General features: G+C 44.8%; 1 protein-coding gene across 1 annotated transcript in view; it reads right to left on the bottom strand.

The window, feature by feature from the left end:
- Positions 1–25112, bottom strand: part of LGR4 (leucine rich repeat containing G protein-coupled receptor 4) — an 80753-nt gene extending 55641 nt beyond the window's left edge. Inside the window, exon 1 of the mRNA XM_075163290.1 lies at positions 24515–25112. Within this exon, the coding sequence (XP_075019391.1) occupies positions 24515–24699 (185 nt within the window). The 5' untranslated portion in view covers positions 24700–25112. The remainder of the gene's footprint in view (positions 1–24514) is intronic.
- Positions 25113–26167: the final 1055 nt, after the last annotated feature.

Below are 26167 nucleotides of genomic sequence, written 5' to 3'. Positions count from 1 at the left end.
CGGATCATCCACGTCCCTGATCCGTAGCCAACCTCGCAGGCAGCATCCTGCTACTGCCCAAACTCCTGGTAGGGAAGCTCTCAGCACGGTCACATCACAGCTAGCCTCTGACTTGAAAGTTTTCAAAAATCATTTATAAAAAGTAACGTGGTTATCCAAGACTCCAAGAGTAACTACAGATTAAAATGTCGGAAAAGTCATTATAAGTATTCGGTGATAATCCCCTCAGATTCACAGCCACTTCAGGTAACACAGACTGCAGGGGGAGTTCAGGGGAGCAGCAGAGCAGTTAAAATCCATAAGGACCAACATTTTTCAAAGGACCACTGTAAAGCATCTTTGCCAGGCAGACTCATCATGCCCTGCAACGAGCACAGCAGTTGTTGAGGGGGATCAAATGTAAGCAATGTAATTATTTTATACCGACTGCATGTCTTCTGCACTTTATCCAGCTCGTCTCCTGTCAACAGACGCACGGCTGGGGCTACCGCGAAGCCACGGCAAGTTGCAAACCCGGCGGTGGGGCCTCTGGGTGCAAGTGTTCAAAATGCTGTCCTCCAATTAGCGATACTTTTGTATTTCACTGACACGTCTTCCAGACACGGGAAACTATGAGGAATACTTTAATGCCTTCATCTCATTTAACAATAGTCCCAGTAAATTGGCTGGAGTAACAACTCTCCAGCTAAGGGGCTTGAACCTGGGATCGTCTTAGCCCAAACACGTGCATCTAAGCCATTCATTTTGGCAAGACTTGAGATTATTTGTAAAAGCCACTAAAGGTAAGCAGAAGGGTTTTTTTTTAATCCATAGGTCTTCACACATGAAGGGAAAAGAAGAATGCAGCAACAGGTTACATCCTTAAGGCTTCAACCTACGACACCAGGGTGTAGTTGCATGATGTGTTTTCTTTCTGATGAAGAAAATTGGCTTATTCCCATCGCTTTCCACCTCCAGGTGGAACTGTTTATGGGCAGCATGCTGGAATCAGATCATTATAATAATCTGGATTTAAACAAAAGCATTTCTAGTTTTTGGCTTTTTTTTTTTTGTTTTAATCAGATGGGGGTAGCAGTCCCCTATATAGCATGGCCTCACAGAGAGCTGTATCAGCACAGTCATGGGGCAGCAAACTGAAATGGTAGTTGGAATGAGGAAAGGTACTAAAGGGGACGACAGCAGGAACTTTGCGCCAAAAGGAAACGTAACATATAGCTATACCTTCAATGAAATAAACACCAGATTCCCTACGGGAGTTTTACAGAAAGGTATTTGTCATGTTTTAAATAAATAAAGTTTAACACTATGTTTGCAACCAAGTTAAAATAGGGCAGAATTGCCAGTTGCAATAATTGTCCCTACCATCACGGAGTCATATTGAACCATCAACCACCAAGGTAGCTATGTCATCTTTAAATTACTCTAACTTTGATTTTTCTTTAATGAGTTAAGCCAGCCCCAGGTTAGAGACATATCCGAGGTTTAATTTAAAGCACACGTTGCTAAACCCAACACAGACACGTCACGCATGACCAAGCCAAGGTTTTGTTCGTTACTATTGAGGAAGTTCTCAAGCATTTTTTCCTTATCAAAAACTTCTGTGAACAACCATTGCTGAAACACTAGGAACATCACCAAACTATGTAATCTAACCAGTTTAATGAGATCTAGGCTCCCCCCCCTCCAGTCTCAGGTCCCTGCTGCATACCCACAAACACCTACAAGGCACTTTTTGTTCCATTTAACAGCTTCAAGGGCAATTCCATAAAACTTAAACCGCCTCAACAGGAGCCACGCTCACCCTTTGGACTCCAAGGACACCACATCTCGCTCCACCTAGCAACACAGTATTTACTACAACAAACATTTCACACCAAAAGCTCCCCATTACAACTCCGGACACAGAGCCGTCGAGGTTCAGTTCCTTGCCCCAGCAGAGACTCATTCTGTGGGTTTGGACAGGTTGCTTCCCCTTCCCAAACCCCAGTTCAAAGGAGAATAATCTTTTCTGCATCTCTGCAAGGAAGGGGGAGGATAAAGCTACCGATGTTTCTGAGCTGTCCAGACAGAGCCAGGCACTTAAATCTGTTTACACTGATAGAAAAGCAGTGCTATCATTACACACACATATTCATATAAAAATCTTCTGTTGCATTTTCATTCTGTGTTTTTGCTCTGTTGCAAAAAGAGAACATAAACAGCTACAAATCCAATTTCATAAAAATGCCAACTTTAGTAACTCTAAGTACTTTGAATTTTATTCATTTTCTTCTGGTTTATTTTGGTCTCCTAGTCTGTCCCACCCAATGTTTAGAAAGCAACCTGAGCCTCAAAAGTCTGGGTAAGCCCTACATTTTTAGAAGGCTAAAAGCAAAAAAGCAAAACAAAATTGGTGTATGAACACAGTCACTGATACTATGAAGCTAGAAGACAAAATGTAAACAACTCAGTCAGTCCAAACCTATATGCAACAGCTTTAGCATTTAAGAATTTTTTTCACTTCATGTAACTTGGATGTAACTAAAAATTATTTCTGGCAAAAAAAAAAAAAAAAAAATCTTTTCCTGCAATACAGCGCTATAATTATCTATATACTGTGGGAAAACTAAAAGCACACAGTACAGCTTTCTAGTGTCAAAATAGATTTCATGGCAGCACCTGGAATGGCCTTTATAGAACCAAACATGCTTTTACATAGCAATTTTCAAGGCATCTTAAAGTAGCTGACGAAGCACGAGCAGTTTTGATAAGATGTAAAACTTAGGTTTTGGAAATTCTTGATCATCAATTATTGCACAGTACTTTAACAGAAGAGTTTCCACTTTATGACATTTGAAGGATTAAAGTCTGCCTGAAGTCTTCTGAAGTTTCCCGCGCGGCAGCGTTCATGCGTGCTAACATACAACCCTTGTGCTTCGCTCGGGAAACGGTACCTTCAACAAATGGGAAAGCGAGGGTTGCTGCCTATTGACAAGACGTATAGCCAAAGACAAGAATCCAAACAGCCTCGCCAGCTTTGTACGAGCTTCCCCACCTTTTGAGTTATACTGGTTTCAGCTACATTCCTCTCTTTGATTTATTTAAGATGGATGGCCAAGTCCCTTACACGCATGAAGACACGGGTTGAGCATCCACCCTACCTTCCAGTGAACCTTAGACACAAACCAAAATGAAAGCTGCCCAAAATGTCTGCCAGGACACTCTTAGAGAAGAGCTACAGGTTTAGCTTCTACTTCAACAGTACAGGACTGAACAAGGGACGTCAAGGAAGTATTTGAAAACAATTTCATTTCTTCTTGTATAATGAGAGTGTCAAGAATTATCTCGTTTTTATCTGATTTATCACAGAGTTAATTATTTCATTTCACGAAGCAAAACTTCATGTATGCTTTGCCTTGTGAAAAAACACATCTCTTTCCTCAGTGGTCAAAGTTGTGTAGCTTTTATTTGCCCACCTCACTCCCTGCCTGCACTTGCTGTCATCTTAAAGCAACATAATTTGCATCAAAGTTCAGGATCTACAGTGACAGCAGCACCTGTGGTGTGCATATACGTGACAGTGGGTTTTCTCCCCCAAAGTCTGCAGTAAAAAACTAGCTAATGTTATGAGCATTTGGGGAAGGGAAAGAAGAAAAAAAAAAAAAACCCACAAAAAAAACCAAAACCCCAAAACAAACAAACAAACAACAACAACAAAAAAAAGACAAGTCATTACTCCATTGCTTTCCAAATTTGGCCACTAACTGGTCCTCTCTTCCCAGAGGATGGACAGACTAGTTCTACTTCTGCAAGTAACCCTCGGACAAAGTCTTCTCACCCAGCCTCCCACCAGACAGAGCAGGGTCTCGCACCTCGAGACCTCCCGTCGCTGGAGCAGCAGATTGCCAGACCTTGCTTCCCCACGAGCCGGCTGCCCGCTCTCTCCCTCCGACAGGCGAGCCAGGCCCCCGCGCCCAGGACACTGTCACCCTTGTCACTGCCGAGGCGTCCGCGTGCCCAGCCATCGCTGCCACGTCGCGCGGGCAACTTCACAGCACTGCGGACGTACGCATCGCGTATGTTCTCGGGAACTTGGCAGATACGGCCCTACCGCTGACACCGGCCAAGAGATGACAAGTGCCCGGAGAGCCGCATCCTCCGACGGTGCGAGAGGCTGCCTGTGCCGTGCTAAGCCCAAGGGGGGCACGACTAACTTCAGTCAATGGGGGTTGTCAATATAGCGGAAACTGGCAGGAGCAGACACATCTGCTGGTAACAAGCCATCCAGTAAGGGAGAATAATCAGTCTGGATGAAGAGAAACCAACCGAAAGCACAAAACCTCCTCTGTATGCACCAAGAGATGAAGGAGGAACGTCCTCATAGCGCTTCCACCTCCGAAGGTCGGAGGACAAAAGGCAGACTCTCCTTCCACCTGCAGCAGAAGCCACATGAGGAACACCGCCTTTTTCTTTTCTTTTTTTTTTTTATTATGAACCATGCCTAAACACAGATTTTAGATGGCTATGCAAGAGGCCACCGAGAGCCTCCTGAGCCACTAACGTGCTGAGTTTTTCAGCGTAACAAACTAAGATGGATCAACTAAGATGCGAGTCCTTACTCAAAATTTGCCCCAAACTGGAGAAGACTTCTCCAGAATCAAAACAGCTGGTGAACCTGGTTCTTCATCAACCAAGTCTTTTCACACATTTAAACTACAACTAGAGGCTCAAACAAAGAAAATCTGGGGGGAAAGGAATATATTTTGAATTATAAAAGCAAGGGTTGTGGGAAAAGGTTTTATAATGGACCAACCGATCGAGATGCGGGAGAAGGGGTGGCAAGTTTCAGGCACAGAGACACTTTCTGAGGTCCCTAAAGGCATGCAGAGATTTATTTTGCCGTTGTAGGACTTCCTGCGAACCTGCAGATGTTGTCCCTCCGCCACTACAGCACACAAAGCAGCCAGCACAGTCTGAGCTGTGACCATAAGAGGGTTAATGCACACTGCACACCAATTAGAAAAACCCTATAGTTAAAATTAACTGCAATTGCAAAGAAAAAAAGGGAGTAAGAAGAGAAAAAGAAACCCCAAAAACCCCACTCTCCCACACGCCGAGAGAAAAAGCCAAGTATACTCTTAGCGTGGGGAATCCAGCCTTTTACACATTCCCACTCCACGCCAGCATATTCACAGTAGTTTTCAATAAACATCTACACAAGTCACTGGAGGGGGGGGGGGGGAATCTGTTTTCTTTCATACAATTCCACAAAAATAACTGTCATCACAACCATCCTTGTGGCAGAAAAGTCCATATTTGCCTGCAGTGAAATCCGTCTGCAGCTGCCCTGTGGAAAAGACAGCCAATAATTGGCTTCTTTCACCTCTGTTAACCACGAACAAAAGTGTCATTCAGCTCCCAAATGGACAGAAGGCACCAATGGATGGTCAGCTCGCTGAGCCAATGGGCTGGAATAACAATAACCCTGTAGCATTTTCTTTTTCCTTTTGTTTAGTCTTTCAAAGCCCTTAATTAAGACCCTCACAAAGCACCCCTACAGGCTTCTTTCAATGAGGCATTACACGCCTGTTTTCTTGTATTTAAGGAAGAAAAGTAACAGGGATTTCTGAAACACATTAAGCAGTACACACAATTTCCATGTATTCACAACCGAAATACTGTTACATTTTAGCTTTTAAATATTATCGTCAATAAAAAGAAGTTCAAGTTTACTGTGCCCGCTCTTCGCTGTACGTTCCTCGCTACGTCAAAAAAAAAAATAAATACAGCCAGTCATAAATCTGGCATAACTGCAAGAGCTCGCCCAAATCCACGGCAAGCCAGCAGCTCCCAAAACGAAGGCAAGTGGAACAAGGCGTGTTGATGAAACATCCCCGGGCATCCTGAAGCAGACAGCTGAGAAAGGACCGGCTAAGGCAGGGAACTAATTTGTTGGGACTGCACATGACGCACTGGCATTGTCTGAAAATCAGAGCTTGGGAAGGCTAAGGTATATACCCTGCTGGGTTTAGTGGCCTCGTGTACAATTAAATATCTGCTTGCATTTAATATACGTGAAGGTAGTCTGTACTCCATTATTTACGACCGAACTGATGCAATACCAATGTTTGTATATTAAACAGGACACTTGAGGACTACCTCTGCTTTTCAGCAGCGTAGGCAGCCTCTGCTTAACAGAAATGCTATAGAAACTTGCAATATTCGAGCAAACTACAGCAGCTCTTTTCTCGAAGGACTTTTCTCCCAACCACAAATAGGAAACAAAACCGTTTTAAGAAAACACCATCGAAATATCGTCTCTGCAGGCGCAGGCTAGTTTGGGGAAACCTAGTTGCCTAGCCCTTTCCCAGTCCAAACCAGCCCAAGCGGCAGGCTAGGGCGGCCGCTGGTTTTCGTGGGGCACCCAGCGTGTGCGGCGAAGGGAGCAGGGCTGAGGGGGAGCATCAGGTACAACCACCACCTAACAAAGCCATCACCCCGCCAGCCCTGCTCCAACCTCTCCAGCGTGCTGCCGGCTCCCTCCATTGTCTTGTAAATGCCCTTCTCCTGTGAAAGGCGGCACATGGGCGGCTTCCTCCCAGGAGACCGGCCCAGCAATAGAAGGTGCAGCCAAAAACTACCAAAATCATTAGCAGAGGGTATTTTTCACGTCAAAGAACCACAGGCTGAGGCTCTGGTAATCTCCAAAACGTTCTCTCCCCTGCAAGAAAATAGGAATAGCCTTTTTATGACTGACAGAAACCCCACACAACACGAAGAGAGAACAGAACAAAGACGTTTCTATTACTAACGCCAATCTGAGCGAACACAAAAAGCAATGGTTTAAAATCCTCCTCTCTACACTACCTATGTATCCAGCAGGCATTCTTTAACAAGCATCACTTGCTATAAAGACTTCATCTGTCTAGGCAAAATGCAACTGGGTACAAATCAGCTTAGACCTTTTTTTATTAATTTTTTTTTAAATATACCAAAGAGTGAGCTGCTTGTATCTGTATTTACATAATCAAGGAAGTAACTTGCCTGTCAGGAACAGTAATCTAGCAGCACTACTCAGTGATTTGGCTTCTCAAAAATTAGATTGCCTATTTAGGTATTACACACCAAAATCTCTTCTAGTCTTACCTTAGACCACTGAATTAAGGCCCCAACAAATAATACATGACTATCACCTGTCAGACCTGGTGTTCTTGCTTCCTCCTACTACAAAAAGTAGTAACTGTACTAAAAGATAAGGAAAAAAAAAAAAAGGACAATGTCTGCATGACTTGGTTTCGAAGGCCTAACTCCAAAGCACACATTTTTGGAAAGCCTATGCACAAGCTTTTATCAGAACATGTTGTATCATTGACCTTGACAGAGCTTCAACATCGATCAAGCAGGAGTTTGCTCTCAAGTTCTGTTATATTATTGACAATTTCTGTGATTATTTACCACAGCAGTTCAAGAGGGATTCCTCTGCAGCAGCAAAGAGCAAGAAAAGTAATTTAAATTCTGAAAACGAATATGAAGCATCATCCTAAGTGCATCCAATGCTTCAGCTACAATCCAAATTCATACCGTGCTGATAAAAATCTCACAAGAGCGTGTGATAAAACTGCAATATAGTGTAAAAATATGCCACTGCAATATAACGTAAAAAAACAAAACAAGAGCCAGCCTGCCCCATGCTCCCCAAAGCCTCAGACACAGCTCCGAGCAGCACATGCAAAGGGCAAGGCTTGCCTCTCACTAGTGGCATGGCTCAGCATCCAGGACAGGGAAATCTCAGAACCTAAACTGCTGTGGTCTTAAAAAAAACAAAAAACAACCCCCCCAAAAAAACCCGTCCAGACATCAGAGGCACTCACCAGCATGACTTTGTTGGTTAGGAATCGCATCCCAAACTGGATAGTTGTGCTAACCAAATTTAGTAGCAGAGGTCTGGACTTCTGGATTCTGCCCTAACATGAATAAAAATACTACTACTTACCATTGCTGACCCAAGAATATAAACCAATAAAAAATTAGCATATTTTCTAATTTTCAAGGAAAATGTATACATTTTTAAGCAAATGAAATCTTTCAAAGAAACCCTCAGCCAGAAAAAAACTGATAGCCATCACTTGTGATTATAAGTAAGAGGTCAAAGAAGCACTTATGACTAGTAATTTTCTTGAAAAGGTTAAGTTCTCTCTTCAGTTTAACTCCGTTCTCAATATTCACATGACTACACCTATTTAAAACTGAGTAGATTTTAATCACTAAACTGTCAAGAAAAAAACGGCATACTTAATGCAAACAGAACATTACAAGTATTTACATGAAAAACAAAGACCTACCACATTAACTATCCAGCCCACACTCTTAGCAACTGAGATTAAGGCTTGTCAAGTTTAATCATGTACACAGGATCAATTTTTTTATATAAACACATCTAATGCGCATGTGTGATAGAAAAGCAAGAGACCCACAAAGGGCAATCAAGTAATCTGCCTGTATTTCTAGTCTGCTTGTAGACAGAAATAGCACACGCATCTTCCCGGCACTATGCATTTTACAGACGAACTCCAAGAAGAAAATTGGGCTTATGAACCCTTGTCTCCTTGGCTATCTCCACACAACAAACACAGGCGTATTTTTACTTCATCATACTTATCCTCTAGGCAAGAAAAGACACTCTAGCTCCTTCCTAAAAGCCACCGGTCAATGTAAATTCCTTTTTGATGTATAAATGTATGTTGCAGTGAAGACAACTATAATGGATGCAAGGTGGACAAAGAATACCCCTCCCAAGCTCCATTAATAAAAAGATCTGGTTTTTCTTGTTCTCACTTATTTCAAAGTCGTCCTGTTTCTTTTGCCTTGAAAGACTACGGGTTTTACTGAATCAGTAAATTGGGGCCAGTAAAACTTGCCATGCAGCTTGAAACCTGCCCCTAATACGGACACCTTAGTGCTACTGACACCCTGTTTTCCCCATTACCAATTTAATCATTTACTACCAACAACATATCAATTTTTCCAATCTATCACCAGCAAAATTGCAAAGATACTATTAAAAAAAAAGTTAACTCCCTGAAAGTTGAGAAGGTGAAAAGGTCTTTATTGAAACTGGCAAACCATATCCTCTTTTCATTTTTAATAACAATACACCTATTAACATTAATATTTAAGCTACCAGAAATGAAGTAGTGCTCTGCAATTATGGCATCAGATCCCACAATAAATGCCAACACAGCTTATATTCGCTACCAAATCTGAAAAGTATAAAGCAGATGTAGTAATTTATTTTAACTTTTAGTTGAGGGACAAGTAATCCTGCAACAGATCAGAGATTAGAGTTTTAAGAGACTACCTTAAAATAAAAGGCAAGAAAACATTCAGAACATGATCTCTTTTTGCCTGTTTTTAAACAAACATCAGGATATAATGAAGAAGGCAGTGTAATGTAAAAACATACATAGCTTTGTCATGTTCGAAACTGTTTATGTTTTCCACGTACATGACAACAGTCGATTTTACAAATACATTTACTTACTGTGTAATTAATAGTAGAGTTAAATAGTTCTTCCATCTTCATAAGAGCACTAGATATTCAGGGGTCCAAGACAAATGGAACCTTTTGCTACTTTTCATTATATTTACCGCAAAATAGTTATAATAACGTAGGGACTATTTACAGTAAACACGGTAGAGAAGGAAGCATCCCCACCGCTTTGACGTATCAGATTGTATTCTGTATAACATACAGATTAACTCAAGTTACAGAACACAAAGCTTTTAGAACTAATTCTGTACCACCCATTCCAAGAAATTATCGGTCATACCTCCTCTAACTACCACCGACTTAAAATAAAAAATATTTTAACAAAGAATTTATGTGCTTTATTCCTGTTGGTGTTTACCACTCATGTTTTCTCTTTTTTCCTCCATACTACATATTAGGAAGGACAGCAGAAGGAGCAATCAGAAGGATATAATCCTGAGAAATTTCCACAAGATTAAATATGTATTTCTTTGCTATCACAGGAACAATCAGTCTGGCAGCATTGCATCACATTCATCTCATAAGGAGTCATTCTCTTTTGACATTTAAATAGTGTATGACTAAACAACAGCTGCTAGTAAAAAGAAAGGTTGAATTAATGGATGCTATCTGCTAACTTAAATGTCCTTTCCTTTTTACCTGTATCGCCCCACTACAATATCCGAAGTGCCAGGCAGACTCGTGCTTTTCTACTGAACTCGTACCGCCTTTACTTAAGGGAGAAATGTTCAGAGCTTGCTAATTCAGTACATCTAGTAGCTGGGTTTCAGCAAACTGAAGCTTAACACGCTATGTAAAAGGTATAAATTACGTTTCCAAGACAGCTCCAGGCGCTGCCTTGTTTGGAGTTGCTTACCGAGCAACTACTTTTCTCCAAACAAACTAATGTGCAGAAGGGTAAAGGGCAGTGAAGGTAATTATTGGAAGGAAATCTCTCCCTAGCCAGAAAAGAATAATTAAGCTTGTGCATGTTAAATCACATAGGGGAAGTGAACACTGAAGTAATCGAGTGTAAGCGATAGCAAGACCTATCTACAATCCTCCTGAAAGGAAATTAAGGCAGGGGGTAATCTAAAGCGGGATTGTTTAGGCAACACGAAAGCAGTATCCCCGAACTTCATTCATGGTTCTTTGTATAAACGTACACGCTTCCCATACAGACGCATGCATACCCCCCCACAGCGGAGAAAACGTTCAGTAACCCAGTAATTAAATGAGTATGCTGAAATCTAAAGCAGTTAAACTGCATTCTGCAAGCCTGGATCCAACATAGTTTACTTATTGCACATTAATCTCTCTGCAGATAATACCCTTTTAACAGTTAAAAATGCTTAAAATATGACCAAGATTTTCAATGTTTAAGATGCCTCTTGGGCTTTGACCGCCACGGTGTTCTGCAAACTGCCTTGTCTAAATGAATGCAACATCTGGGAATAAGCGCGATGAGTTCCTAGTCTAGTCCTTCCTCAAAAGCCTTGGGCAATTGTGTGAAAACTTAATGAAAGTCATTTGCACAACCCTGAAAAGCTGCTGAAGAAAAGCTGTAACAGAATCTCCTCCTTCTGAGTTGCGTATCTGGGGCAAAGAGCCTTCCTAAGGCATCAGCAGCGCACTGTTGCTGCTGACAAGATGGCAGCAGAATAGGGGTGGTTTGTGTTTTTCATCGCACACACTCTTGGTTGTTATTTGCTGAAGCTTCTTGGATGATCTGCGTATATTCTCTGAAAATAAACTATGTGCTAACTGCTTTTAAAATACAAAGCAAAATATAAAGCAATTTCTAACATCCTATGCACTTCAGGGAGATCCAAACCAAAAAGAGACTACTTCATAATGACAGGTTAAGAAGCAATCCCTTTTAAGGCCATGCTTGTGTGTGCTCAGTGGTTTTTCTTTCTTTAAATCAGAGATCCAAAGGACTTTTGTAATACTGAAAATGGTGATACATAAAAATACCTCTGCATTTTCACTGTTGATTCACACTGTGATTCACCTGTTCTCTTAAAATCAGAAGCTACTTTTCAACTTGTCACAGCAGTTTAAAGAAAGGCACCAACAATTAAAACTTACTTAACACATGAGATGAGTGATTAGAGGCACTACATACTTGTAAGCCTTTTTCTCCATAACAGCACAATGCAACTATTCTACTGTCTTTTGAAAGAAGTGGGGTTTTTTTTTTTTAAATGTACATATATCATAAACACTATGTAGAATCCTCAGTTTCCCCAGTGTGAAAAACCAAGCAGGGACTGGTCATGCAGGAGCTATCAGCAAAACTCCCACATTCAACCAGTTGAAAAGAAGTACTCTGGAACAGGGATAACTCCTCAGGGATGCTGTCAGTCCTGGATGCTGCAATACACAAACAGGACAGGAAAAAAAGGCACAAGCTCTTACTTTAAAAAGCCAGATAAAGTACAGAACAGTACCTGTTGCACGTTTAGCCATTCAACAGATCCAGCTCCGTGTAGGTGACTCCATACCCATTTTTGCCATGACTAATATTTACTACTCCAAGATTGTAGAATAAAAGATCAAAGTCCAGCTCTACTTTCACCAAATGGGGGGGAGGGAGGCTCCAGTGAGCCTCACGTGGTTTTATCAGGCATAGTAAAACAGAGACATCCACAAATGCTTGCCAATTTGCACAGCATTCTACAAAACAGAAGGGCAATGGGAACCTATGGCAGAACGCGTATTCTGGCCAAGCCGTCAGACAGTGCAGGTATGATGTCCAAGTCCCAAGTGTTCAAGTGCACAACTTGCCGTCACCAGGAAACAAAGCAAGTGAACTAAACATTGCCCTTCCAGACTGTGGGACGTTTATAGCTACGTATTCTCTGCTGGCACAACTGAAGTTCATGGAAGAAGATTTCTTATGGCCGTGGTAAGGCAGAATTTCTCAACTTTGTGATTATTTGCACATTACATTCCTTACGGTTTGAAGTATTTGTTTCTATTACGTTTATTATGGTAACAAAGCTTACATGGGCAAAAAATTATTAGCCTGGCACGGACATTAAGACAAGCAGCAGTCAAGGATCAAACTGTACAAAGCTCCCCCAGCCCTCCCAAATACCTTACACAGAAAAGCCCGAAGGGCCTCAGCGGCTCCATACAAACTGCGAGCGAGGAGCAAGCCCCGAGCCGTGTCCCCTGCCAGGCACTCGCAGGGCAGAGGTGACACAGAAGCCATCTAATCCCACCGAAGATGCCGAAGGACAAACTGGTGGGCAGAGCAATTTGCACAGCAAAGTGGCCTACAATGTCAATCTGACCCTTTTATAGTAAAATAGATCAGACCAGACACCAAATTCTCAGAGCTCAATTCACTGAAAGACAGCATTAGGAAGGAATATTTGTTTATGTTTCTGTTATTATTCCACTGTTCTCTATTCCTGCTGGCACCCAATCAACGGAGACCAGGTGATGCACTTTGCCTGAAGGAAACAGGGAATATATTTGATGAGACAAATATCCAGCATATTTGGAAATATGCATCAATCTAACATGCGTTACAAGATTTCTCCCATCGATGCAGTTAGTTATTAGAGCAAAAAAATTTATCTTATGTGAGTGAAGAGACAATGACAGCGCAAGCAGTCCTACTCTTAAGCAGGATTTCTGATCTATTATTGTTTAAACAATAGCCTTCTCTTTTGAAGACGTTGTAGATTTATTTTACTGGTGCAATTACTTAGGAGAGTTGAAAAAGATTTTCTTTTTAGAGAGGAAAAACTGGCGTTGCTGCACAATTGCAGAGGCTTCTGCTGAAGCAATACACGACTGCCATTTATTATCCTCAAAACAAATCAAAGCCCTGCTTAAAACTCCTAAACATTGAGATACTGCACATTTTTGGTCTGGAAACTAGAGACCTGTTTTTGCAGGAAGCAGGTTTTAAAAAACCCACGTAAACAAACTAGTTGAAATTTTTGAAAATGAGATGTCAAGCAAGAGCAAGTCAATTCTAAATAAATGATTAATTGACCTGGATATTGAAGAGATTTAATGCCTCCACTACACACTTAGCACAGAGCCAGCAGATTTGCCCTTGGAAAAGACATGGATTTTCTACACTTAGCAAGACTCACACTAGTTCTGTAAAATATTAACAGTTTGGTCAATATTAGCACATACATTTTATTTCTTTTCTTCTCTTTTTTTTTTTTTTTTTTTTTTTTAAAACCCAAGCATTAAAACCATCAGCAGTAAAAAAGTACCAAAAGGCAGAAGCCTGTCCAGGTCCAAACCACCAGCAACTGCGTTCTCAGAGTAGGGCCCCTCACACAGGACCATGTCCTTTTCTCTCCCCAGCTCAGCTTTTCCCCCTCCAACCCCACGAAGACCACCAAGACCCCACGGAGAGACCCGGAGGAAACACAGCAGGGTGAGCATTTAGTGCCTCAAGAGGGCTGCCGCTGGCGTGAAACTGCAACCGAGGATGAACAAGGAGTCTGTAGATTGCTGCTGGTGGCAGCTTTGCAGAATTCCCTTACAGAACATGTAAGTCTGGGTCTGATCAATCTTCCAAACAGCCCTTCCAAGGGCTCCCTTCAGTAGGTTCAAGGGCTCCTAATTTGGAGGAAAAGCTCAGAGAGCTGCTGAGAGAGCTACAAGCACGTTTCCCAGTCTGGGCAAGGCTTCCCCTAGTTAAAAACCCAACATGTTTCTAGGGCTTTCAACCATAGCACCTGAAAAAGAAGATGGCTCCTTCACAGCTTTTACGTGCAGGAATTGAGTGAAGGCCAGACCCACCACTTCTGCCAAGCGAAGAACAGCAGACAGGTCTCCGCACCCACAGACCCGCGGCCCCAAAGAGAGAGGCCAGCGCACCACAGTCGCAGGTTTCAGCGTCCCTTTTCAGGCTCACTTTTCCAGGTGAATCAACTGTATTCGCTACTGCTCTGGATCGGCATTCAGAAAAACAGCGAGGAAACTTCTGAAGTCAGAGTTATTTTTAAAAACATACAAACTGGAATTTTAAAAAGGGTAGCCAGGACACCCCTTACATGAAATTTTAGTAATGAAGAAAGGATTGAAGCTAGGCACCACCAAGTCCTTTTAACAGACACGGAGCAGCAAGCTTCCCCAGATGTCCTCTCCTGACTCGCACCATCTTTAGTCGAAGGTGGTGCTGCAACAGGAGCAAACCGTCCCTGCTTTCCTGCCGCAACCCCAAAGCCTCGAGTGCAGGAAAAACAAACTCTCACTTCACAAGCTAACACGCTGTGGTGTCCTGTTTGGATGACAAGGAGCAGCTGGTCCCATTTTGTGCTCTGAAAGGGGAAGTAACAGCGTACGGGGAGAGAGACCCCATGGCGTGTTCCAGTGGGACCCTCGCATCTGCGCTCACATCTACTGCATCTGCACAACACCAAATACCAACCACCACAGTGCCCAAACGGTTCAGGAAAAACATCACTTAGTATCACATATCAGGAAGAATGAAACACAACCACGGTGAACTCTACCGCATGGTCACGTCATTAATTTTGCACTGCCGAAATGGCTTTGCTCTACATCTGGGGTTCTGGTCCCACAGCAAAACACGGCGTCAGGCAAAGTGCGACGCCTTCGGCGAGAGCATTTTGATGGCTCACAGCAAACCTCGTGGCTAGCTTACAGCTCCACCATGAAGTCTGAAGCCCCCAGCCCTCTGCCCTTACAGCCCCGTACACTGCTTGCAAAGACGGGAATGAAATATTCCATATGTTTCCTTTGTCAGCGACATGCCTATTGAAAGCACAGCCACGCCGCTCTCCCCGCTGGGGCACTGGGTCAGGCTATTCATCTGTAACCATGCAGATGTCAAGAAGGTAATGGGAAAACTCCCAAACAAAAACACATTTTCACAGAACAAGGTTATAAAATACACAACTGCATCTGCAGCATTATTAAGCTAAATTAAACAGGTTTAGGCCTCCCCTGCATACCTCTGAAATTGCACATCCATTTATGATTCATTGCTAATTGTGTACCATTCAAAAGTCCAAACATACTTGCTCAAAAATTTTAGGGTGAAAAAAGGCCTTGCAAGACCCTAGCATTCCTCCAGGATTGGTTAGGGAGAGAAAAGGAGGAGGTACAACACTTTAAAAGAAGAAAAAAAAAAAAAAAGTCTTCATATTTTAGTGAGAAACTGCTCAACAGACCTGCAAAGACGGCTGTTTACTCGCTGAGGGCCAGAGTGCTCTCAACAACTTCACCTGACTTTGGATTTTTCTTCATCTTTTCCTCGAGATAAAGAATTAGCACTTGTTCTCTTGGAGAGAAAAAAATCTTTTTTTCTGACCCAGAGACAGCACCTTCTGCGTCACTTCTACCCCTTCTTCAGACCACACTGATGGTTTGAGGCCCCTCCTGCATTTTTAATGAAAAGCTTACAGGAATCAGTTATTACATTTTACAAAAGTGATAGAGTTCTTAAGCTTCATAATAGTTTTCCTACCCCCGAAGAAAAGAATTAACTTTAATATTTTCTTAACTTCAGATCAAAAAATACCAAAAAAATTGGTACTCAAAAATTACTTCAATTATATCTTCACTGTGCCAAAATCTTGAGGTTGAGCTGTCAAAAAATCACCAACCATTGTCTGAATTACCTACAAGCAACAAAGTTATAAACCAAGATTTTTAATTACATGTGTACTGATCAATATTAGATTTGAACAACATCAACAAAACAAACCTAACACTGATGCGTCAAATTTCAACAACAGACCTTACATGTTTTGAGTTCTCTCATGTTATACCAACAACATTTAAAACTCGAGAAATGCAAGAAACTGTTTTCAGTGGCGAAAAATGTATTGCTCTTATCTTCCATATGCTCATTACTTTTCAGGTGTCCTTAATGAATTGTATTCATCAAATAGAAATGCAAAAAGCACACAAGGGAAGCCTATAAGGAATTCATTTTTATTTCTGCCATGCCATGAAAGCATTCTTCCTTTGAGAAGTCATGGAATTAAACAAGATATATTGAATAATACGCTTTTTAATAGGTTTTAAAAAAATGAATGTCAAAAGCTTAGCCAGCAAAGTTTTACTAACTCCAAAACACACTGTATGACTGAAACAGGCCATCTAAGAAAAATATGACTTCCCTGTAACTCAGTAAGTACAAATAGCAAATATAAAAACCACACCAGGAAAATGAGGCTGACAAAAATTCATGAAGTGATATTCTTACTTCCCAAAACCAAACACATCTCTCAGATGTCAGACGCCAGTCCACCAGGGAATATATATCAATATCACCTGTTCAAAAATAGCTAACTGCATTTTTTTAAAACATGTTATCATATTGACTGACATTATGTATAACACCATTAGTTATATCTTCAAACTCAACAATAGTTTTCAGACACCTTCTTTAAACTGTTATTTTTGAGATCACTACAGTGCTCTCTGTTGTTTCATAAGAGACATATACCATTAATAATGTAAGTAGACTGCCTGTATGCAGAATGTGCTTTCAAACTCAGGGTGAAGCTAAAATACAGATTTCCCCTAATCTTTCAGCGACAGTAATATGTTTCTGGGAAGTGGAAAGTTCTGACCTTTTCACGATCCTGTAACAGTTAAATCATTCAACAGTAAAATAAAATGCATTCTGCTATTTCAACTATGTATTTTAAAATAAATGACATACGATTTAAAATATTGAAAACTTTCAACTTCAGTGAAACTCACTGACAGCTGCAGTAACTCAGCACTTAAAAAAAGAAAAAAGCAAAAAGGTCAACTGTTTTGCCAGGTAGATCACACGCCGTTTCTGCATGATTTAATTATGCTTTCCAGGCACCCATACATCTTATGCTAGATGTTTCCAATTTGGACATACCAGCTTTATTTGGAACACAAAATGGGATAAATCTTGGCCTGATTCTGAAACAAAGGCTTTCAAAGATGTTCATAGCGAGGACAGTACTTAGATAGTAACACCAAGATCTTCCTCTCCTCTGCGCGCTGCTGCGGCACCCGCTGCCACGTGCAGTTCTCCATCAACTGAACCGGCTGCCTGTCTATCAGCAAGGGAAATATCAACAGCTACCTCCACGTTTCCAAAAGGGTTGTGCAGGGCAACCTGGCGGTGGGAGAACATTAAGAACCAACATCACATGACCAGAAATCTCTTTTCAGACCAAAGTTTGAGAACAGCTTATCAGAAAACTGCAGCGGTACCTGAAAGGCAGGTATGAAAAACTACGGAAGACTATTTCCCTGTGGCAAAATTCTAGGTCGCCACTGCAGCAGATGGTGAGTCTACCAGGTGCGGAGGATGGCCAGGGACCTCTAACGTGGGTGTGCTGGTTTTGGCTGGGATAGAGTCAATTTTCTTCACAGCAGCTAGTATGGGGCTGTGTTTCGGATTTGTGCTGGAAACAGTGTTGATAACACAGGGATGTTTTCGTTATCGCTGAGCAGTGCTTACACAGAGTCAAGGCCTTTTCTGCTCCTCACCCCACCCCACCAGCGAGCAGGCTGGGGGTGCACAAGAAGCTGGAAGGGGACACAGCTGGGACAGCTGACCCCAACTGACCAAAGGGGTATTCCATACCATATGACGTCATGCTCAGCATATAAAGCTGGGGGAAGAAGAAGGAAGGGGGGACGTTCGGAGTGATGGCGTTTGTCTTCCCAAGTAACCGTTACACGTGACGGAGCCCTGCTGTCCTGGAGATGGCTGAACACCTGCCTGCTGACAGGAAGGAGTGAACGAATTCCTTGTTTTGCACGGCCTTTGCTTTACCTATTAAACTGTCTTTATCTCAAAAGTTTTCTCACTTTTATCCTTGCGATTCTTTCCCCCATCCCGCCGGGAGCGAGCGAGCGAGCGGCTGCATGGGGCTTAGTTGCCGGCTGGGGTTAAACCACGACAGTGGGAAATGCTGTTGATACTTCTGTTAACAAAGGTCTTGTAACATTTAAATCTCTGTTGCCTCAATTTACCTCAAAGTTTTCTTCAAATAGGGATGGCTTCTTATCCTCCCTTATGTACCCTCTCCCACCTTTGTCTCCTATTTCTAGGATCATACAGATCTCTCTAACTCTTCCTCAAGCTATTTTTGACTTTCTGCTTCTTCCGTAAAGAACCCCAAAACCACAACTTGGCAGCACAGAGCTGCAGCCTGATACACATTCATCCCTTAATAGAATAACTGCTGGCCATGAAGTCCCATGCGGCCATGCTGAAGCTAACCAGCCCCATCCACTTCACTCCCTTGCTTATTTGCAAAACAAGAAGCAGGCAAACCTGAGTTGCTGGCAAATCCTCCAGAACGTAAACACAACATCAGCCCATGCCCATTCCCAACAAGAGGACCATCTTTAGGAACAAGCTTTTAGGAAAAGCGCAAAGGTGGCCAAGAGGAGGGAAGGGAAGAGGAGGGTCTCCGACACTGAGAGACGCTCCCAGAGCCCCGCAGCTCCCATGCTCTCTAAAATGAGATATGGGTGCTCAGCCTTTCTGAAATCTAGGCCAGTAATTTTCTCTGGGTAAATAAGAGCTTGTGTTCTGCAAAAATTGCTGGCTTAGATGTAGAATACAAAAACAAATAAAGATCCTTGCGGAGGAGGTTTCTTTGGGTTTTGTTTTGTTTTTCAGTCCTTATATTACAGCTTCCATATTTTCCATCTCAAGCAGATAGTTACTAGCAAATTCCTCTCAAGAACTGAAAAGGTAATTATTTACTAGCATAAACTTACTTACACTAAAGTCCAACTTTTTTCCACGCTGCAGACTTATCTTAGTATTTATTCTCCAGAATTACACTTACGAGCCTCTGCCAGTAAGCACCAAACAAGAAATGACATATTGCTGATACAAATGAGCTCAACATACAAAATAAATGCCAAATACCTGACAAATTACTTGCTGAGGCAGGGTACTGGGTTTTTTGGGGGGAGGAATAAAAGGAAAAGAGGAAAACACCAAATTTGCTGCAAATAGAGAACATAAAAAAGGTAAAAAATATTTAACAAACTCTGAAATAACAACAACTTCACTTTTGTGTGCCCTGCCTAAGAGTGTCTACTTTTTTACACGACAGACAGACAAATCAGTCAGTTTAAAATGAATCATAAGGACTCCAATCCTTGGGTGAAATCTGCTGGAGAGACTGCCACTGGAGCCACTGGGCTCTGGTCCAGTTGCCAGGCTCTATCCACCATCAGGCACTGGATGCTGCACCAGCAAACTCAAGTCCCCCTCTTGCCCATGGGCTTTCACAGGCCTGTACAAATGTCGCAACGTTTCTGCCAACTAATAGGAATATTCAAATTAAAACAACACGATTGTGTCTTTCCAAAAGAAGTATGGAAAGCATGTTCTTAAAAAGACAGAATAAGCCTTTTATTACTTGCCATCACATCATCAGCATATGGCATAGGCAAGTGAAAAACTAAACGGTGTAACTGTAAAACCTTCAAACCTCTAATTAGATAAGGCTTTTCTATCTCAGGAGGACTGCAATTATGCTACATTTTCCAGACTCAAGGTCATGTCTGGACATCTTTACTTTTACCATAACAACTCTGCTAGACAGCATTCACAAAACCTCAGCCAGGTCCTTACTGTGCTTATCTGACCATAGCAGGATGCTGAATATCTGTGTGTCAGTACCGGACGTATTAGAAGACATCTCACATCTAACTACTGCGTTTCATCACCATTCTACAAAAAATAAAAGTACCAGATGAAAAGACAAAAAAAATGTGCAAGCTCTGCTGAATCCAAACAGAACCATATCATTTTGCCCTTTATACATAAACGGAGTAGGAAATTAACTTAAACATGAGGCAGTCGAGGTACTTCCAGATAGTCTGCATGCTGAAAAGAAGATAAGCAACTCTCTGCAATTGCTGAAGCAACCTGTGGTATGAAACAAGAAAAAAAAGGATCCTCCTCAACCGCCACATCTTGATCTTATAAAGCTAGTGCATAACACAGCACAGAGAAAGATGGACAGTATTAGGTTAAATGAGTCAAAAAAACCAAAAGCCCAAGATGACCGTTTCATGCTGGAGGTCTATTCTCTAGGGAGCCGGGGCTCGCAAGCCCCCCCTTCACAACTTGAAGAAAGTAAAATTAAAGCAAGGGACCCTGCCGTTCCCTGGAAATACAAGCAAGAACAACTAGAAGGAAAATTATCTGTACTGTTTTCATATTTCAAGTGCCCAAAATATAATAGCAGGCTCTGAGAAGGGACTCATTCCTCATGGTTGTCAGGCAAGCCCCTAAAACAGCCAGGCCCATGTAAGATGTCTCCAAAGCCATTATCTAGAATTATCTGCTTTTCGTCTCCTGCACAAGACTCACACAAGTATTAAACCCCCGAAACTGGAATTTGAGTTCTCAAACGGACACCCATGAGAAACGCGAGTACAACAATGCCCTACCATAACTTTCTTCCACTAACATGGATGTTTTCTAGCACATGGCACATGAAATATCATAGCAAAGATCAGGAGCGTACTGCACTGATTAAAAAACCCAAACAAACAACATTTTCACGTTCTTGCATAGGCATCTCAACTTGCTAGACGACAGTTATTTTGCAACAAAGCAAAATCACAACCTTCATAAACAGAGAAACAGGCAGCTGGTAATTAGGAGTTACATAAACACCTACCTAAATTATACAGAACAAATGGCCGCCTACAGTGAAAGTATGAAGTAATTATCCCTGGTCGTGTCCTCCCGACTCCCTCTGCGTTCCTTCCCATCCATCCCATCCCCTCTCCTCCAGCCCCTCAGAGAGTTTGGATCCAGTGCTGCCACCTCTGTCTGTTCCGAGCACTTGTGTATCTCCCAAAAATCTCTTCACCAAGATGACTGCAGCTGGGACGACGTATTCACCTTTCTTTATTCAAATTCCATCTCTCAGAGCACACTGATGACTCAAAAGTAATGAGCAGATACCCTGTCTTTCCAAGCTGCTCCGTCTGATGCAACCACCCTCACGTGACCACACCGTACTTCGGTAACCATATAGCCATATAACCCCCCTGCTATGACCCCAGTCCTTCTCTCCCTGCACCCCAGCATTATGGTTACCATGCGTGCAGCCAGGTATGAATGCAGCGGAGCGCCTATTCAATGCACGTTCCGCAAAAAAAATCTGCTGTGTTAGGAGGAGCTTTCTAACCACCATAGTAAGCAAGGAATGCGCCGCGGATCAGTCAAGAGCTGAAGAAAGAGAAGGGGAATCCGAAAGGATACTCTGTTGAGGCTCTACAGAAATCACTGCCTGACCGTTTGTGGCAGCCCAAGAAACACGGCTGTATTTTAAAAATACACCTTAGAAGTTATGTTAAATTATTAAAATTAATGCAAAGAAATTAAGATGCAGGAAAACATTAGTCGTAGAAATTAAATATCAACCCCCTTCCATGGTTCTCAATTGCCTTGCAACGCATTCACTGCCAACTTGGATTAATTGTGAGCAACTTTTCCTCAGTCGCTCTCTCCTGGCAAAAGCCAAAACGTACGCACAACTTTGCTTTAGTATCACAAAACATCGCTTGTAACACTCTCTCAGCCATCTCTGCTGCTATGGCTATAATCAAAAAAAGCCCCGTAGCAATGCTAAGGGGATTTCCTGGCATCGTTATGCTGCCTGACATGAAGCATAGAAAAGCTTTCTTCTCTTCGCGTAGCTAAGACGCTTTGCCATGACACAAACATGTCAGCTAGGGGGTGTGATTTTATTTTCTTTTTTTTTTTCCCTCCACACAAGCCAACTCAGCTTCTCTGGCAAAACTATACATTGCACAGCCCAAGCAGGTCAGAAATGAGTTTTCTATTGCGTACAAGACTGTTTTCTACATACCCTGAACTTCCAGCGGCCTCACTACAACAGAGACTATTCAAGCACAGAAGTGCCAAGAAGTCACCCATTTTTTTCCTTCTGTAAATAAGGAAACAGGAACTAAACACAAATGGGGACCAAGATTATCCTTCACTGCCACAGAACGAGATAGCTAAAGAGTTTCTGCTCGAGTTCAAAGAATGCAAAACCAACAGCGACACAAACTCATCCCAAAACACGCTGAAGTGCGTGCAGGTCTCCTCTCGCTTTTGCTCTAAGCTTCAGTTGGCTTCTGGAAATTTACCTGCATAGTAAGTAGGAGCTTACAAACTGCAACTCTTTGGCAACCTTATCTCTAATGGGTGTTGGCTATGACGACTTGTACCCATTAGACAACGAATGCCATGTTGCAGACACGCAGGGATGTACCGAGCCCGTTTTACAAGACAGCCAGACAATGTAGTAGCCATAAAACCTTGCGCTTAAATGCGGCTTTTACCAGATAGGCTTCAAGTACTTTATGAAATTGGGTAACATCCCTGTTGCATCTGTGGAGGAAAGAGAAGACAATTTACCAGCGAGTCCAAGGCTTCACAACGGCAGCTCAAGACTCCCTACCCCAAAAACTCACAAAACACTGTTTCTGCCACAGAGAAACCACCACAAAGTCAGCTCCCACTAACACCATACAAGCACAAAAAGGAACAAAATACTTAAGCGCAGGCAACAACCGAGACCTGTAACTTTTGCCATTCATCAAGTACTACACGAGCAAAAGGCCCAGTAATCTTTCTCCACCCAGCTTGAACAATTAGAAGAAAAAAAAAGTCCAAACAGGTAGGAGAAATTGGAAACCTGGTCAGTAAACAAAACCTCCAGTGACTAAGAATCGGACTCCCTTTGCATATTAAGTAAGTGTAGGCAAACAAAGAGGAAAAAAAAGTGACATTTTCGAAGGCATACACTACTACTGTATTTTGACAACGCAGCAGTTCAGTACCGACCTAAAACCACGCGCCGTAATTTGCTGTAGTGCGCTCTGTATTATACATTGTAAATGCAGCGAAGCTTTAGTAATAGCAGACCTGACCACTGGCCCATACAAGACCTCGCGCCAGCCTGTGAAATCTTTGCTGAGAAGTGGGGCAAGACTGACAGGTTTTATTGTGAAACTTAACAGGTTTGTGGATTAGCAAAACTACCACATTGCAAGCTGCAAATCCCTCTTCGGGCATGTCTCAATGGAGGAGAGCGTTCATTCCTCAATTAAAATTTTATTATTAAAGTTACCAAAACTCAACACAAGATCCACCAGTTTCTGGCTAGTTTACAGTACCATAGGACACGGGAGAAACTGTTTTAAGAGTTTCTATTTTTCTCCATCCACAAGCAAAACTCGAGCCTTATTTATGCTGGTTTTTCAAGGTTCAGCTGTGCATCCCATAGTGAGAGATTTTGCAGAAGTGAAGGCATCCTTGGTTAACTGGATTTACGCATGCTGCGGACTGGAAATGCCTTGACTTTTGGGAGAAGATCGGCTAGCCTGGGAACTGATTTCTGAAGAAAACTGAAGAGAAAGGCGCTTCACTGCGAGGACATCGCGTAGAGGCACCACATGTACAGGCACCGGCTCCCCCCCGCCTCGGCACCAGGACCCGCCCGGACCCCACCGGCATCTCCCCCCTCGCTCCCACAGGGCCCCAGCAGCTCCCCCGCCTCACTCCGCTAACCCTCCCGGCCTTCTAAATCTCCGAGGCCGATCCCTTCGGGGTTTCGGAGGGGTCTGCCCAGCCGGCTCACCTCCGCCCGTCGGAGCCCGCGGGGCCGCGCCGGGCCCCCCGCGGGGCTCCGAGAAGCGGGGCGGCGGCCGGGCCCGGGGCCAGGTGCCGCCTCAGGCCCCCGCCGCCCTCACCTGCCCCAGCGGGGCCGGGCCCTGCGTGCGGCCCGGCGGGCCCCGCCGCCGCCCACAGGCCGCCCCCCGCGGGCCGGGCCGGGCCGGCGGGGAGCGCGGCGGCCCCGGGGGCGGCCGCATTACACCCGCAGCAGCGACGACAGATACATAAACACGCGATTATTGGGGTTTTTCTTAAATAAAAGGGGGACAAAGCACCCGCCCCCCCGCCGCTACCTGCCCGCCCCGGCCCCGGCCCCCGCCCCGACTCACAGGGCGTGCGTGAAGGCGCTGAGTCCCGGGGGCACGGCGGCCAGCCCCCGCCCGGAGCAGTCCACGCCGCGGTCGCCGTCGCAGCTGCAGGAGGCCGGGCAGGGCGGGGGGGACGCTCCGCCGCTGGGCCCGGCCCAGCTCCCCAGGCCCCAGGCGACGAGGCCGAGCAGAGCGAGGCACCGCATCGCCGGCCCCCGCCGACCGCCGGCCAGCCTCCCCCGGCTCGGCTCGGCCTGCCGCTCTCCGCCGGCGCCCTGCGCGCACCGAGCCTCCCCACCGGCCGGCGGAAAAACGTATAAAAAATAACAATAACAACAAAAAATAAAAATAAAAAGGCGCCTCCGGCCGGCGCGGCGCGGCCCTGGGGCTGCCTCAGCGGCGCGCCCGGGAAGCCAGCCCTCCGCCGCCCGCCCGCCCCATCCAACGCCCGCAGCGCCCGTCGCCGCCGCTCATCTCAGCCCAGCAGGTACCGCGCGGGGGCGGCCATGGCCGGCTCGCCCGCGCCGCTGCCGGCGGGTGGCGGTCCCCAGGGAGCGCGCCGGCGGCCGTGCGCCCCGGCCCCTGCGGCTGCCTGCGGCGGGGCTGCTCGGCGCCCGCCCGCCCCTCCCGGCCCTCGGTCGCTGCGAGCCGCGGCGGCGGCGGCTGCTCTGCGCCCAGCGCCGAGGTGCATATGCTAATGAGGCGGCCGCCCCCGCACCCCTATTGGCGCAGAGCGGGCGCGGGGCTGGTGAATATGCAAAGCAGAGCTCGGCCGCAGCCAACGGGCGCGGGGGGCGGTGCGGGGGGCGGGGCTGCCCGGCGGCGGGGGCCGGCACCGCCCCGCGCTCCCGCCGCGCCCCCTGGACGCTCGGCAGGCACCGCCGCGGCAGGGACCCGCCGGGACCGGGACCCCCCCGGACCCCCCGGTCCCTCGTCCTGGTGCCCCGGTTACCGAAACATGACGGAATGGCCAGAGGAGCCGCGGGGCCGGGGCCAGGCTGGCCCTGTGAAGGAGGGCAGCGCCGGGCCCCGCCACCCCAGGACACCATTTTCCCCTGCTGCAGCCCGACCTTCGCCGCGGCGGGACCCGTGCCCGCTCCGAGACCCTCGTCCCACACCGCAGCCGGCAAGCACCGGTGCGAAGCAACCCTCGGGCTTGCAGCGAGAGGTGACAAAGGCAGCAGCCGGCTCCTGTGCCCCGTGCGGGGTCCGGCAGAAGAGGATCCCGGGGGGCATTGCACATCCATCTTGGCGCGGGGCGCGGTGCCGAGCCGCCTCTGCCGTGCAGACCTTGAGCACTTCACTCTCCCGTTACCAAAGCAGGCGCGACTGCATCACAAACTCTTCTCAAAATCGTTTTGCTTTTAAAGAACCACTTCCCTGGCACACAAAACACCACCGATGGTATCCGGCTTTTATAAAACCTATACGTTGTCACCAAACTTGTGCCGGCAGCCAGTCTGTGTCCTCTTTTCCTTACTGTCTTAAAAAAACAAAAACAAAACCAAAACAAAACCTATCCATGTGATTAGGACCCTCCATCACCATGTGTGCGCTGCTTTTCCCTTTAACCAATTTTTTTACATGCTTTCCTTTGGACACTGCAGCCACCGCCAGGAACGAGCCAGCTACGCGTTCAGCTCAGCTCACCCACGCACCGTGCTCTGTGCAGTC

The sequence above is a fragment of the Calonectris borealis genome, chromosome 14, assembly GCF_964195595.1.
Source record: "Calonectris borealis chromosome 14, bCalBor7.hap1.2, whole genome shotgun sequence".
NCBI classification, from domain to species: Eukaryota; Metazoa; Chordata; class Aves; order Procellariiformes; family Procellariidae; genus Calonectris; species Calonectris borealis.
This window is presented reverse-complemented; position numbering and strand designations above follow the sequence as displayed.